We start from the raw sequence: 16,475 nt of genomic DNA, 5'->3' as shown, positions 1-16,475 counted from the left end.
GATGCTCCCCTCCCACGTCGTGAGGGCAGACATTTGCACTGAGCCCCGTGTCCTCGCCCGTCCAATGGTGACAGAGATGTGCTAGCATCTCTGCTTACAGTGACAGATCTTTTTGACTCTCCTTCAGGTTCTTTCACATTCGTCTCTTATTCTGAAGCTCTGTCACTTTCAGGGCTGTGAGTCCTCTCAGCGTGGACTCCTTTGTTATTAGGAAATGACCCTCTTGCTCCCGGGTAATATTATTATTTATCTGAAATCAAGCCAAGAGGAAACAGACAGCCTGCTGATGAGGGCGAAAGAGGAGAATGGGAAAGCTGGCTTAAAACTCAACATTCAACAGGCTGAGATCATGGCATCCAGTCCCATCCTTTATGGCAAATAGATGGAGAGACAATGGAAACAGTGAGAGACTTTATTCTCTTGGGTCCAAAATCACTGTGGACGGTGACTGCAGCCATGATGTCAAAGATGCTCGCTCTTTGGAAGAAAAGCTGTGACCAACCTAGACAGCATATTAAAAAGCAGAGGCATCACTTTGCCGATAAAGGTTCCTATAGTTAAAGCCATGGTTTTTCCAGCCGTCACGTACAGATGTGAGAGTTGGACCATAAAGAAGGCTGCATGCTGAAGAATTGATGCTTTCAAGCTGTGGTGCTGGAGAAGACTCCCAAGAGTCCCTTGGACTGCTAGGAGACCAAACCAGTCAATCCTGAAGGAAATCAGTCCTGAACACTCACTGGAAGGACTGATGCTGAAGCTGAAGCGCCAATACATTGGCCACCTCATGTGAAGAACTGACTCCTTGGAAAAGACCCTGATGCTGGGAAAGACTGAGGGCAGGAGGAGGAGGAGGATGAGAGGGTTGGACGGCACCACCGACTCAGTGCACACGAGTCTGAGCAAGCTCCGGCAGACAGTGAAGGACAGAGGAGCCTGGCGGCTGCAGTCCGTGGGGTCACAAAGAGTCAGACACGACTCAGCAACTGAGCAGCAACAACTTTGATATGAATAGAGTCACTCCAGCATGATTTGTTTTAAATGGTTTGTTTATTTGATTAAATCAGGATCCCCCTATCACAAGTGACAGATAGGTGTGTTAAAGTCTCTCTGAAAAAATGTCTGGTATTTTAAAAGTCCTCCAACAGTGCAGTCTACTTTCTGGGGCCGCAGCCCTGTGCCCGCCGACCAGCGCACTGCGTTGCCGCATGCCCGGGAGGGCGAGCCCTCACTGGGAAATGCCCCAGCAGCCCCAGCAGACACACTAGCCCCGCCCCCACCAAGTGCTGCCCTGGCGGTAAAGCGTCTGCCCGAAATGCAGGAGACCCGGGTTCAATCCCTGCGTTGGGAAAATCCCCTAGAGAAGGAAATGGCAACTCACTTCAGTATCCTTGCCTGGAGAACCCCATGGACAGAGGAGCCTGGCGGCTACAGTCCGTGGGGTCACAAAGAGTCGCACATGATGGAGCGACTGACATTTTCTCCCCCATCACCTCCCAGCAGCCACTAGAGTTCAGTCTTGTCCAGAACGTCTGTAAAGGAACGAGTCCCAGTGAACCTCTGGGTCTGGCCTCCGCTGCCCACGACGGTGGTCTGTCCTCCCTTTGGGCTGCAGTCCATCCCCGGGGCCCTCAGGCTCCACCTCCCACCGGCTGAGGACAGCTGGCTTGTCCCCGGTTTTGTCGGTCGTGAGTGAAGCAGCTGTCAACACCCACTGTCACGGTTTGTGCAAACATGAGTGTAAACATTTCCGTGAGTCTTGGGTGAATGCCCGGGAGAGGCTGCTGGGTCCAGTGGTCAGGGGTTTACTGCTCCGCCTGCCATCGCCTTGGGCTGTCAGCGCATTTCCCACGTAACTGGACCTTGAGCCTCCGTCCTTGGAGTGATGTCTGTTTGGGTGTTTTGCCGGCTTGTTCACTGGGCTGTCTGTTCTCTGATTTTCCAGGGTTCTGTGTGTATTCTGGATCCGGTCCTTTGTAAGCTATGTGATTTCCAAATATTTTCTCCAGTGTGTGGCTTATCCCCTCATCCTCTTAACAGTATCATAAACAAAATAGAAAGTTTAACTTCTGACTCTCTCATGGATCATGCTTTGGGCACGTTTCTGAGAACCCCATCTTCACCCAAGGTCACAAAGTCTTCCTCTATGCACCTTCTAAAGCTGGTGGTTTCAGGCTTGACACTCAGCTTCCACTTTACTTCATTTTTGCCAAAGCTGTGACATCTGCACAAAGACCCTCTCATTTCTGCCCGTGGACGTCCAGTGGTCCCAGCATCACCTGTGGAAAAGACTGACCTTTCTCCACTGAACTGCCTTTGCCCCTTTGCAACCAGTCAAAATGACAGGATGAATTGTGCCTTTTGTTAACCAAACCCTGGTGCAAGGTTTCCATTTGTGTAACTTTGCTCTACCTGTCCTCTTGAAAAGCACTTACCTTTCAAACGTGTATGTCTTATTAATCAAAGCGTGGCCAGGCCGGTTGCACTCCACCAGGACAGTCTCCTAGTAGAAAAGAGTTAAAAAAAATCAGGCTGTCGTCCCCGAAGGGCTGCATTAATAGTGCTGAGCAGAGGGGGCAGAGCGCGGCCCCTGGGCCAATCGGGCCGATGGCCGCTGCTGTAAACAGGTTCTGCAGGGACACAGCCCGCCCTGTCTGCAGACGGTCTGTGGCTCAGTTTTCCTCCATAGAATGAGTAACTGAGACACAGGCCAAATGGTCCCAAGGACGGTGAGGTTCACTCTGGTTTTTTAGAGGGAAAGCCTGCCAGGCTCTTGATAGAAGCGAGTCAAGTCTACAGAGAGACTCGCACACCACTCCTCCTCTGCCCCGGCCCTGGGCAGCCGGCCCCGGCGGCTCTTTCAAGTGAGGCGGCGTCAGACTTCCCGGGGCCAAAGGAATCTTTCTCAGATATTGTTATAATTCAGTTACGACCGGTGGATTGTTGTTCAAACACATCAACTTTTGATCTGGCTAAACTATTTTCTTACACAACATCCTGTACGGAGAGAAGCCAAGGCGATCTGTGAGCAAGAAAGGAACCTGAGTTTCTCTCGAGCAAAGGAAGGACAAGCCACTGGAGCCGGTTCCACTTCTAAAACAAAACGTGAATCATGCGATCACAACATAGAAAAGGGAAGAATGAAAGCCCCAGAGCTGCAGGGATGCGAGGCCCGGGGGCACCTGAGGTTTCCGTGACAGCAGTCAGAGACGCTAGAGGGGGGCGCGCTCCAAGTCTTACTGACATCGTCTTACCAGTATCACCAACTAACATCAGTGTGCGTGGCGGCCGACTCACGCAGTCGGGTCCGACTCTTTGTGACCCCGTGGACTGCAGCCCGCCAGGCTCCTCCGTCCATGGGATTCTCCCGGCAAGAGTACTGGAGTGGGCTGCCATTCCCTTCTCCAGGGGGTCTTCCCTGACCCAAAGATCAAACCCAAATCTTATGCTTGGCAAGTGGATTCTTTACCAACTGAGCCGCCAGGGAAGTATACACACACATTAATATTTATTTTAGTAACGCTGGTGTCACACCTATATACGTGTGTGTGTCCAGGCAAGAGTGCTGGAGTGGGTGCCATCGCCTTCTCAATACACATCCAAAATGTGGCCTATTTGGGTTTTTTTGCAGGCCAAAATGGTTTGCCTGTCACCCCGGCCACTGGACCTGGAGTCTGCCCAGCAGCCTGGGCCCCGAGCCCCCGCCCTGCGGCAAGCCTTCATGTTCCTGCTCCCCGACTGTGGGGCTGCTCCTTTAGCACCAGCCAGAATGAATCCCGGTGCCCCAGGAGGTACGGTGCAGGCACGCCCCCCGTCTGAAGACAGGCTGAAGTCTACAAATGCCTCGGGCTTAACCACATAGAATTGTGTGAGAATTGCTAAGGTGTACAGTCTCACCCCAAAGCTCCAGGTCACCATCTGAGGACCATACAAAGCCATGAAGACCAGCCCTTCCCCAGGAGGTCCCATGACCCCTCAGGATGCCATCCCTGGGCGTGATCGCTGGATTTAACCAGCATCCGAGAGGCCGCCTAGGGCAGGGCTTCATTTTCGCAGTCGCCGCGTCCGAGTTCTCCCCGGCCTGTCCTACGTTGTCCCCTCACGACACCGCACACCCCGCCTTCTCACAAAGAAGCATCCAGAGTAACCCCTCGTATCCAAATCCTCATGCCCTTGAGCCTTAGACATCCTCTCGGGTCCAGACACCAGGGTTCATCCCCAGAGCTCACTTCACAGTCCCTGCCTTGTGCAATCACAAGGCTCCGAAGGAACAGCATGCTCAGCGTCAGCCATCAGTAATGCTATCTCCCTTACATTCAGCTGCTTCATCATCTATTTCACTTGGATGCAATTCCCTAGGAAACTTTCAAAGCATATAGGGCGTAAAATTCTTACTCATCAACTCAGTCCTGTAGTCGTAGAGCTAACAGCAAATTTTAATTGTGCTCCCACGTTTTACAGAAAGAAATCTGGGGCTGAGAAGGGTCTCCAGGCACATTCAGGAGGGAAGCCAAGCCTCTGGTTCCCTCGCCGCTTCCCCCCGACCCTGGCCGCTGTCGGGCTGTGTGGGCGGTTTCTAAGCCTTGGACACCTTTCTCTCCAAGGTCAGGGGTCTTCAGTCACGCCCTGGCCCCCCTGCAGCAGGAAGAGTGAGCCCACACTTTCTGGGACGTCACGGCAGATATTGGGGATCCCCACTGCGCAGCACACGGCCTCGTGTTTGGGGGTGCTGCTCCTTCCCCTGTGACAGGCCATGAGTCTGCAGAGCTGGAGTGACAACCTCTCCCAGGAGGGGACACAGGGTACCTTGACCCCCAAAAGACGGCCTCTGTCACCTCGCCCGTGCCGGGCCCCCCGCACCAACGGTTCCAGCACTCATGTGGCCAAGTCTCAGCAAACCCACGAGGCTAAAATACAGCTGAAGCCAAGCAGCGACTTCCTGGGAGCAAATACAGGCTGGTTCGTACCAGGTGATAGACTCAGAGAAGCTCGGGAATTAGTGAAATAAATACGCAGGCACAGATGCTGAATCACCTTAAATCTCCACGTTCAAAAACAGAGCAACCAGATAGCAAAACCAAAGACCCACAAAACTCACTATAAAAGTGAGAGACAGGCTTCCCTCCAACCTGCAGGCCCCGAGGGGGTGGAGAGGGGTCAGCTGGACGTGAGCCCGGGATAAATCCACAGCAGCAACAGGGTCCTCCCTGAGACTGGACGAGCGGGACCTGAAGCAGCTCCTGGTGGACAGAGATGGACCGTTCGGGTTCCAGGAGGCCAGCAGCGCATGAAAACCCAATGACACGCTTCCCTCCACACGCTCACGACCTCAGCAGGAACTTCACCGATGGCCTCCGCAGGACGCTGGGAGCTGCCTCTCGGCTTGAGAGCCGATCAGTTACAGGGAAGGAGCAGTGCGTCATCCAGCGTCCCTGGTGGAGGGCACCGCCGGCCGGCCAGGAGTGGGGACAGTGGCTCGGTCAGAGGCTCGAGCGAGAGCCCACAGCCCCAACCACCGCCTTCTTCATCCCCACGCTGCCGCCCCACCAGAGCCCCCGTCTCCTGGGATCGAGCTGCCCAGCCAAGCCTGAGGTCCTGACGTCCACTCCTCGGACGTGCAGAAGATACAGCGGTGCGCTGGGCGGCAAGGGCACACTGTCACGTGGACGGTGGGAGAAGCCCAGGCCCTGGGCCGAGACTGCTGGACAGACCACCGGTCAGGGAGAGGGGGAGACGAGGGAGGAGACTCAAAGGCCAGGCGGCTCGAGGACTCGGCCTGAACGCGGGCGAGACTGAGCCGTGGGGTTAAGGGAGGTACCTTGGGCAGCAGAGCACAGGGACCCGGAACCAGGCGGCCCGGCAGGCGGGTTTGTAGGAGCTGGACCCGCACGCAGCTGGGGAGGCTGCCCTGCCGGAGCCAGCTTCCAGCGAGGCTCGCCTCAGCTCCGCCAGCACTTCCTTTCTTTCGTCCCCTTGCCTGGAGCAATGCACAATCAGGCCATCATGTTCGTGTTATGTTGCTTTGTTTTTAATCTTTCTTATTTGGTCCGAGACACGTGAGATGCTCCCAGGCCAGGGATGAAACCCGTGTCTCCGGTGTTGGCAAGCAAGTTCTTTACCACTGAGCCTCCAGCCCTTGCAGTGTGTTACTGCTTAATTGGCTTTTTAAGAGACATTATCCTGTATGCGAAGGTGAAGCTGGGTTAAGTCAGTTATTGGCAAAAAACTGTCTCAGTCTCTGAATACAATCTGCCCAGAAACAAATCAAGCTAGAAACGTGCTTCCACCTTTTTATTCCCTCACGACAAGTATGTTTGGAGAGCTGCCCGAGCCGGAAGCTGAACGGAGCCTCCAGGGAACAGAAGGGACGTGCGCCTGCCTGTCTGGCAACACAGACAGGCTTCACCACAGAACTGCCTGAAATACCACAAAGAACCTCGAAGAGAAATACAGATGCGGTGAGACTGCAAGGGAGAGCGTCCTCGTGAGGCCGGACAGCAGGAAGGGCCTTCCTGAGGCCGTGATGCTCACACTGTGTGCTGAGGATGCGTATGGGAGCCAGGTGGGGGTGGGCATCAGGATGGGACGGCATGTGCCAGGCCCTGAGGCGGTGCGGGGTGGGGTTGACGGCCATCGGAGGGACAATGAGAACCCTCTCTGGAGCATTTGTGTTTGAGACGCAAATGGGCCATCTCACGCTCTCCCGGCCAAGCCAGAATCTCTTCCTCCACATCAAACAAGCAAACCAAGCAAGAGACACAATGGGCAGCCCTGGCGACCCAGAGCCGGCACAGAGGCCGACTCCGTCTGGGACGGGCTTTATTTGTAGGCTGAATCCAGAACCCTGCAATGTGGAATCGGATCGCAAATCAAAATCAAGCGCTAAAGGACTTCCCTGGTGATCCAGCAGTGAGCAGTCCGCCTTCCAATTCAGGGGCACGGGCTCGGTCCCTGGTCCGGGGACTAAGATCCCACCTGCTGCAGGGCGACTAACCCACGAGCCGCCACAAAACACCCAGCTCAGCCAAAAACAAGAAACGCAGAGCTGCGCTACACGCCCAGGACAAATGCAAACTCGCGCCGGACTCTTGGGAATAAAAGCACAACGCGGGAGCCCAGAGGGCCAGGGTCACGGGCAGACCACTTGCGTCCTCAGCACGTTCAGTGGCAGGAAGGCCTTTAACAGACGGGTCAAGTGAAGGTGAAGCGTGACTTGGATTCTGCGGGTTTCCTAAAGCACAATCCGAAAGGCCCCAGTGGAAAGAAACTTTATCTCATCTTGATGGGTAAAACATTTTCCTAAACCCTCCAAGTTCCGAGTGTGAAGACTCAGTGGAGTCTGCCAGGATGGGCGGGGACCACGAGGAGGATGAAGATGTAACCAAACCACAGAGGGAGCCCCATCACTGGGGGCGGGGCTGGGGGGCGGATGTGCCCCCACAGGAAGCTCCCCGCAGGGACCAGATGCCCTCAGAGCTCGGGAGACGTAGGAAAGGCAGTAGCTTAACCACTTAGAAACGGAGGTGGGGGCCGTACGGTCGTCCCGAGGACTCCCTTGACTCAAACTCCTAATGATGAGGATTAGCTGGTCTTCTGCTCAACCCCACGACACTCGTACTGAAAGCAGCCTACAAGGCACCGAACAGCAGAAGGAAAAGTACTGAAAACAAGGAGTTTAAAATGCTTATTTTATACGGAATTTCATAATCAGCTGCAACAATTTTCATGGTTTCTTTATTTTAAAAAATTAAGCTATTGATCCATTAACTGAAACTACTTTAAAAAGAGTTGCTGAGACTTCCTTGTCAGTCCCGGGGGCAGGGTTCGACCCCTGCTCAGGGAACTAAGATCCCGAATGCCTGACTGTGAGGCCAGCAAAAAGAGTATATTTTAAAACAATAAAATAAAATGAAAACAAAAAGAGTTGCTCAAGTTTATAATATGTTATCACAATAAGACTGATTCAGACAACGGGCCTGGCAGACGAGCACCGAGCCTGAGGGCAGTCGATGCAGCCCAGGACTGGTCGCCTTCCAAGAGGCCGCTGTACTCTAAAGGGCCTGGACTTTCATGTTCAGTGACAGTGGTCAATAAAGGAGCTAAAACTGTAGCAATTCATTTTGTGATGGTCATAATACAGCTAGGACATCTTTTAAAACTTTAATTTATGGAGACTTTCAGACAGACACAAAATTGGATAGGGCAGGACAGAGGACCCTCACCCAGTATCTTTGGGCTTCCCTGTGGCTCAGACAGTAAAGAACCCGCCTGCAATGCAGGAGACCGGGTCCAACCCCTGGTCAGGAAGATCCCCTGGAGAAGGGAATGGCTACCCACTCCTGTACTCTCGCCTGGAAAGTTCCATGGACAGGCTACAGTCCACGGGGTCGCAAAAGAGTCAGACACGACTGATATTTTTCACCTCCAGGATGCGTTCACTAGAATCTCCAGTGAAGAACCTTCCCTCCTCAGTGATGCGTTTGCCCTGAAACAAGTTCATCAGGAAGGGCCACAGAAGGTCTCCTTCTTTCTTTATCACGTCTCAGAGTAAAGGACCCACATGCCAGCGCTCTCCCAAGCTGGTCAACGAGATCTAAAAATAGTAATAGCTGTGAACTGAAGGTTTTCGTAAGAGCATGTTATTTTGGTCTGTGTCATTCACCCCCTAAGCTCCACTGTTCCGTCTGACACCCGTGGGCGCTCTGTTAAATAGGCTCTGAGTCCTCCAGCAGGAAGCCCTGACCCTTCCCCTTCCCCTGTCCCAGGCTCGTCAGGACCTGTGACCCATGACCCCTTAAGGAACCCCACCGCCCTGCACCCACTGCTGCTTCTGGCCTTTTCAACGGATAAATGTGAGCAAAGAAAGTGAAGTGAGAGTCGCTCAGTCACGTCCCACTCTTTGCGACCCCATGGCCTACATCATCCATGGAATTCTCCAGGCCAGGATACTGGAGTGGGTAGCCTTTCCCTTCTGCAGGGGATCTTCCCAAACCAGGGATCAAACCCAGGTCTCCCGCATTGCAGGCGGATTATTTATCAGCTGAGCCACCAGGGAAGCTCAAATATGAGGAAAATTGGGCTTTAAAGGGAAAAGACAATTATGAGTTCATAACAGAAGTGTCTGTTTCAAATTTACACGACTAAGTTCATTCTTAAGTCTATTCGTTTTATACTTGCACTTCTTTCCTGCAAACGTTAGGACTCACTCATGTGCATGGATTGACGTGGGGGCTGGAGAATTAATGAAAGGGGTGTGGCTTCCCTCCCTTAGAGCTACAGGCGAACAGCCTTATGGGCTCACATGGGACAGGCACCCAACGCCTCACGAATTCCACGTCTGATAGAAATCAAGAAACAGAAACATTAACTAAGAAAGCATCAATAAAGGAAGAGGTGCTTCCTATTCACTCAGCCTCCAAATCACTCAGCGGTGGCATATTTGAACCGTCAGACGGAACGCTCCCAGATACAAAGTGTAAGGAAAATTCACTCACGTCATCGACTGCGTGGACCACTCCTCCGGACACGGAGCTGAGGGATAAACAGCATGGAAGACACGCGTTACGATGGAGCTCCTGCCGCCCCCATATCCCAGACTTCGGGCTCGCTTCCGGCTCCCCCCTCTCGGTCCCTGGCGTCCTGCGTCTGGGTCTCGACTTCTCTGTCCTTTCTTCCGCTCCCGCTCCCCTCCCCTTATCTTGGCGCATTTTCCCCACACACCTCCGCTCTGTTGGGTACTTTTGCATTCTCTAGCTGTGCTGTGGGACACGTACGTCTACATGTAAACGCCTCCTACACAGACAGCCTGAGTGGGGAGCTTGGGATGACCGACACAAAGAAAGGCCTGCCGAGGTCTCTGCCTGCAGGAGCCCCAGTTCGCAACTGCAAACCCAGAGAGAGGCGACACGCGCCAGCGCTGGAAGTGAGTAACCGCAAATGACAGGAGAACGTGAAACCCAGTTCACGACGCCTCTCGGGAAGCTTCACCACGCTGAACAGCCCAGGGCGGTGCTGTCTGACAGACTTCTGTGATGATGAGCCGTCCAGCGGCGCACCTGAGACGTGGCCGGAGCAGCTGAGAAGCTACGCGTCCAGATTACTTAACTTTAATTCATTTAGTCACAGACCACCTGAGGCAGGAAGTGACCCCGTCAGGCAGCACAGAAGCAGATTAGTAATGCGACGGGGCCATCTGCAAACAGCACCCAGAGCACGTTCACGGAGACGCCACGTTTCGGGACCGCTGGCTGCTGGACCGCACTGCAGAGCTAGACACTCCACCACTTGTTTCACGCGCAGGACTGACCGAGGGCTTCCTAAAGGCCCTGCAAGGCCAAGCGCTGCACTGTAGCTCGTGCGGAGAGCAGAGCGGACGGGCCTTCACAGAAGAAGGACGTGCGGGCGGGGCACGGGGAGGGCCTCGGTGAGCGCAGTCACAGGGGCGGGTGTGAGCGGCCACCGCGAGCCCTCGGGCGGGCCTGGCCCGACCCGGCGGGGCAGAGGACGCTGTGGGCTGAGCGGGACGCGGGCCGGGGAGGCCCAGAGTCAGGAGCTGCTCCGACGGGCCGCCCCGTGGAGACGGCCACCGGGCATGTGTTTCATCGGAGAAAGAAGGGAAAGTCAGGGTTATGATTTTCAAGGAAACGAACTTCAGGTAACTTGATGTCACCCGTCACCACGGACACTTTCTCTCAGTCGGGAGCTGAGTAGTGACCACCCCTGATCTCTGAGGGGCTCTGGGGGCAATCAGAGGGCAGGGACCAGCAAGAGCGGCCTGCACCACTAAAGGCTGCCCGAGCGCCTGGGCAGCAGGGCCCCTACGACCCCTCTCTTTCTTGCTCAGATGTTTTGGCCGCGTTCAGGCACATTCCAGAGAGACTGGCAGCCACTCACTCACTTAGCAAGTCAGCTCCATCCAGAAAAGGGCCTCATCCAGAGACCAGAACATAGGAGGCAGGTGCCGCTTCTGTGCTCTGTCCCTAAACACACACACGCGTGTGCACACAACACACATATGCAGACAACACACAACACATGTGTGTCCATAACACACACCACACACGTGTGCATACAACACACACACAACATACACACCACATGTGTGTTCACACACGTAAACACACATGTGTGCACATGTACGCGCACAGAGTGAGGAAGCAGGTTACCTGTCTGGTGAGACCGGCTCCTGAGCCTCGTCATCGAAGGGCAGCAGAGGGCGGATCCGACAGTGGACTCTGATGTTGCCCTTCAGCTCCTGAAGCAGCAGGTTTCCTGTGAGCCTGGGAGCGCGTGGAACCCAGGGACCATTTCCTCGAAGAGCGTCTGCTAAGGACTTTCCCGAGACGTGAGCGCTGGACTTTCCCACAAGCCTCAACGAGTGAGAAAACCCCTCGGAGCAGGGAGTGTCTGTGTCACCTCAAATGACACAGATGTTTTTAAAAATTCACTCTTACATTTGCTCACGTGGCAGATGATTACCATGGGGCTGTGCACATCGAGAGGCTGCCGTGTAACCGCGCCCCGGGCTAATCTCTCAGGGATTCGAGAAGGCTTCTGAGCGGCTTGTCACCCAGACCCTCCCAGGGGTAGATGTGAGGAGACGATGCAGAAACAGAGACGAAGAATAAGGCCCTGAACCTCCACCAGCACAGCCCGGGAGCCACAGCTGCCTGCACCGGGACTCACAGAGCTGAGGCACCCGCTATCTTAGGAATTCACAGCAGGAGCGTGTTGAGTGTAGCCCCGTGGACATGGCCACGTTTCCACAGGGCTGTGCCTGGGTCCCTCCAACAGGGAGCTCCTGTCTCCTGGGTGAGCTGAGTCACCACTACACGCTCCTTACTGGAGCCTCTGACCCGCGGCCCTTTGACGCCTTTGGGGCCACACTGAGGGGGCCCTTCCTGGAGCCTCTGACCCGCGGCCCTCTGACGCCTTTGGGGCCACACTGAAGGGGCCCTTCCTGGAGCCTCTGACCCGCGGCCCTCTGACAGCTTTGGGGCCACACTGAAGGGGCCCTTCCTGGAGCCTCTGACCCTCGGCCCTCTGACAGCTTTGGGGCCACACTGAAGGGGCCCTTCCTGGAGCCTCTGACCCGAGGCCCTCTGACAGCTTTGGGGCCACACTGAGGGGCCCTTCCTGGAGCCTCTGACCCGAGGCCCTTTGACAGCTTTGGGGCCACACTGAAGGGGCCCTTCCTGGAGCCTCTGACCCGCGGCCCTCTGACAGCTTTGGGGCCACACTGAAGGGGCCCTTCCTGGAGCCTCTGACCCGCGGCCCTCTGACAGCTTTGGGGCCACACTGAGGGGCCCTTCCTGGAGCCTCTGACCCGAGGCCCTTTGACAGCTTTGGGGCCACACTGAAGGGGCCCTTCCTGGAGCCTCTGACCCGCGGCCCTCTGACAGCTTTGGGGCCACACTGAGGGGGCCCTTCCTGGAGCCTCTGACCCGAGGCCCTTTGACGCCTTTGGGGCCACACTGAAGGGCCCTTCCTCTCCCAGCTTGTTGGAAGCCCTGCTCCTGCATCCCCCGGAAACCTTCCTGCCTGCTCACCCTGCCAGCCCTCGCTTCTCCAGGGCATGTCCACCGTCCTCCTGACACGGCTGAGATCAACCCAGCCCTTCCGCGTCCTTCCTGAAGCGTCATGTCGGGGACAAGAAGCACGTCTCTAGGCAGAGGGAGCCCCCTCCTTCTCGGAGGGGGCTTCTGTCTACACCACTGGGTAAACCAATAGCTTCCTTGGCAGCCATGGACACGAATGGCCAGCCCCCACCAGGACTCCACGGACACCTTGTGCCTTGGTGCCCAGGGGACTCTGGAGCCATCAGCTCCTCCTCCTCAGCTCCTCAGCCTTTGGAGACAGTCCCAGAAAGCAGGAGAAATAGCTGCAGGCTTGCCAGATGCCCACAAACATCCCAGGCCAGAAATCCGGATGCGGGGAAGAAGCCGCGGCTTCTCAGGGAGCCGTGCGGACCCTTGGGACCCAAGAGGCCTGGGGAGAGGTGGCCGCTGGACGAGGTGGGGGATGCCCGGAGGTGGCGGCTGAAGGGAGACCACCAGTCATCCGGGGGTTATCACAGCTGCGAGTGACAGGAGCGACCTCCCAGGACAGGTGGACAGCCAGAGGCAGGTCAGAGGAGCCTGGAGGCCAAGGGACAGCGACCCCGGGGGACTTGTCACCCGAGCTTGGGCTGCAGGTCGGCCAGAGGGCCCACGAGTAGCCACAGTAACGGCGGCTCAGAGGGTGGGGGGACACCGGCTCTAACTGCTGGTCTGCCTAGAAACGGACCTCGGCCCAGCCAGGTGGTGCTGGCGCTGGCGGGGCCACACCCGGTCCCCACACAAGTGCCCGGTGTTCTGGGGACAGGCCAGGTGCAACCTGCTGAAATATTTTGCTGTTCAACCTGTCTGCGATCAATTCCTTCCAAACTGGTATCTTCAAAGTCATCAGCCTGCCTGCTTATTTCTATCGTCACATGAAATTAGGGCCCAAAGAGTCCGGGTCTGGACGGAGGCCGGAGCACATCCCCAGGCCTTGCCCAGCTGTCACCTCTGCACAGACACTGGCTGGGTGGACAAGAGCTGGCGAGGAGGCAGGGCCTGCCCCCTGTGCCCGCGAGCGTCTCAGAGGCGGCTCAGGCTTTACTGGGCTCCTGTCCTGCTTGGGGGTCTCCGCCTCTGCAAACTGCTTCCCCACCCACGCCCGCCGGCCCGCCCGAAGGCCCCCCAGGTGCTGGGTGGTCACCTCCCGCCACCGCATCGCCCAGCCTGGCCTAGGGGCCCAGCCCTGTCCCCGACAGAGCAGCCAGAGGACCGGGGAGGCGGCGGCCCCCGCGGGGGGACAAGGACCCCCACCCACACTGCCCCCGTTGTCAGGGTCGGGCGGAGGGTCACCCACCGCCAGGGCGTCCTGCAGCCGCCGCCGCTCCCGCAGCTCCCGCTGCCAGCGCTCTGTCACATCCCTCAGGGACTGCTCCAGACGCCCCGCCTCCGCCGAACAGGCTGCTGCAGGCAAGGTCACCCCGTCGGAGCGGCTCCCGAGGGCCCGGCCCCTTCCACCAGCCCTGGGTCCAGTGCGCTGCAGGCTGGGCCCTTGGCAGCCAGGGCACCAAAATACAGCCTGTGCCAGCCTCAGGGAAGGCCCTGGGTCTCAGGACAGCGGCCATGGATGCTCATCTCCATCCTGATGGCCTACACCATGGTCTGGACAGGGGTGGGGGGCACAGGGTGGGTTCCTGGGGTGCCATGGTGGGGCAGGGGGCACTATGTGGGTTCCTGGGGTGCCATGGTGGGGCAGGGGGCCACAAGGTGGGTTCCTGGGCACCATGGTGGGGGCCCTTACACAGAGGGCCCTGTTCAGCCACAGGTTAAGGTCAAGAGGTCAAGCGGTCACCCAGAGAGCAGGGACTCAGTCCTGCCCGTGAGCTGTCAGGCCCCCAGCACTGAGGGGGCTGGATGCCCAGGCCCCAGGCGGGCTGCTCGCGGCATCTCGGTCGGGGTCTGTCTTACCCAGCAGAGCCTCGCAGTGGAGCTGGGCCGTCTGGACGGCCTGAACTATCTCAGAAAGACAGTCCCGATACTCCTCCCGGTAACTCTGGAGAAGCCCCCGAGAAGAGGACCGAAGCGCCTCCATCTCTCGTTTCAGCTTCTGCAAAACAAGGACCCACACGACTAACATGATGGGCATGGCTGCTGCTCATCACAGCGCACTCACCGGACTTCCACAGGGTGAGGACACAGCCCGCCCCGGCACAAGGCACAACCACACACGGTCGATCAGACCCAGATCTGGTCAGGCCGTTGTCCTCAACCCAGACCCAGGCACGCTCGCCAGGCACACAGACACGCCCCGGCTCCCTCCCAGCACTGAGCCCAGACCTGGGGTCTGCACTTCACAAAGTAGCCTGGGTGGCTTTACACACTTGTGCAGCTGAAGTGCTTAAGAAAATCAGGTCTTTCACCAGCTTCCGTAGGAAGCGCAGCCCATGGCCCAGTGGAGAGTTCGCCTGTAACGATTTTCCGCCTGCTGTTTACTTCCTGCGACAGGGGGCTCCCCTCCCGGGAACAAAGCTCTAATCTACTCCCCAGGCGTGAGAACAATGCCCGCCTGGGTTATAAACGTGCACAGCGGAATTCCAGGCACGCAAACACTGGATTCCAGAGCCCCGGGAACAATGCGACAGCCCAGCTGAACAGCACTGAAATAACTTGGAGGTATGCTGGCGCGAAGACCGGTCCATGAAGTGAAAGGATGGAGGTGCTGCCCTTTAATACCAAACGCTTAACTCATGGAGCCCTAACTGGGCTGAAACACACGTTCTTGGTCCCTTTCCTAAGTCTTTCTGGCTATAAAGTGGGGACCGTTTCAGTGTGTTTAGGAAACATTTTCATAAAACATCAAAACTAAATTGAATTAAATTATTTTCACTTTGTGGAATGCAGATAAAGTTATATACTTCACTAAAGGATGGATTAATTTTACCCAGTTGGAAGAGAATGAAGAATTAATTCCATACAAACCCATTCTAAATAAACTAATGCAGCTCATGCTGGGGGCGGGGCGGGGAACCACCCCAGGGCAAACTAACCCTATTAACAGATGGTGCTTCTATTGCTGCAATGATGATCTTTTTTCCTTCTAATCTTTACCCAGGTCACACTGTTTGTAACAAAAGGGGAACAGCGCTCGAAAGGCACCCACCCTGGAGAATCGCCGGCGGACTGTGTGCCTCGCCCCCCGCTCCTGCCAGGAGCCGCAGTGCTTTAAAGGAGGTGCTCTCTTGGATAATCTGCTGTGCTGCTGCTAACTTGCTTCAGTCGTGTCCGACTCTGTGCAACCCCATAGACGGCAGCCCACCAGGCTTCCCTGTCCCTGGGATTCTCCAGGCAAGAACACTGGAGTGGGTTGCCATTTCTTCTCCAATGCATGAAAGTGAAAACTGAAAGTGAAGTCGCTCAGTCGTGTCCGACTCTTAGCGACCCCATGGACTGCAGCCTACCAGGCTCCTCCATCCATGGGATTTTCCAGGCAAGAGGACTGGAGTGGGGTGCCATTGCTGTACAAACACCATTTAATGAGATGTGTACGAGCCAGTTTTCTGACATTTGACGCGAAGCGTGGGTGAGAGCAACTGTGACGTATGAAATTCCACAACCAGGAGCATGCAGCACTCCGCCTTGCGGCCAAGACGCGTTTCCTTCCTGTCTCTGCACGAGGCCTCAATCGGACTCTGAGGTTTAGCCTTCTCTTTAGTTTCGGAAAGCAGAATGCCCACGGTGAACTGCGTCTACTACTGATTATAAAAATGGGAATCATTTTGTCGTTTAATAAACAAGACCACGCAGTCGCCTGTGATGGAAAGTCCACACGTAACACCCTGTGGGGCTTTGCTTCCTGAAACGAAGGCTGCTTGTGATTCCATGAGAGTGGATCGTCAGGCTTCCCTGGTGGCTCAGTGGTGGAGACTCCACCTGCCAGTGCAG

General features: G+C 56.2%; 1 protein-coding gene across 3 annotated transcripts in view; it reads right to left on the bottom strand.

Moving 5' to 3' along the window:
- Window positions 1–15,272, bottom strand: part of KIF25 (kinesin family member 25) — a 30,304-nt gene extending 15,032 nt beyond the window's left edge. The window contains exons 1-6 of one of the 3 annotated variants that reach the window (XM_027552056.1): window positions 14,871–15,272; window positions 14,502–14,640; window positions 13,891–13,997; window positions 11,163–11,251; window positions 9,492–9,528; window positions 2,433–2,500 (exon numbers count right to left, since the gene is read on the bottom strand). In XM_027552056.1, the coding sequence (XP_027407857.1) occupies window positions 2,433–2,500; window positions 9,492–9,528; window positions 11,163–11,251; window positions 13,891–13,997; window positions 14,502–14,625 (425 nt within the window). In that variant the 5' untranslated portion in view covers window positions 14,626–14,640; window positions 14,871–15,272. Of the gene's footprint in view, window positions 1–2,432; window positions 2,501–9,491; window positions 9,529–11,162; window positions 11,252–13,890; window positions 13,998–14,501; window positions 14,819–14,870 lie in introns of those variants that run through there. The other 2 variants (XM_027552054.1, XM_027552055.1) reach the window with 2 other exon arrangements.
- Between the last annotated feature and the right edge of the window lie 1,203 nt (window positions 15,273–16,475).

The sequence above is a fragment of the Bos indicus x Bos taurus genome, chromosome 9, assembly GCF_003369695.1.
Source record: "Bos indicus x Bos taurus breed Angus x Brahman F1 hybrid chromosome 9, Bos_hybrid_MaternalHap_v2.0, whole genome shotgun sequence".
NCBI lineage: Eukaryota > Metazoa > Chordata > Mammalia > Artiodactyla > Bovidae > Bos > Bos indicus x Bos taurus.
This window is presented reverse-complemented; position numbering and strand designations above follow the sequence as displayed.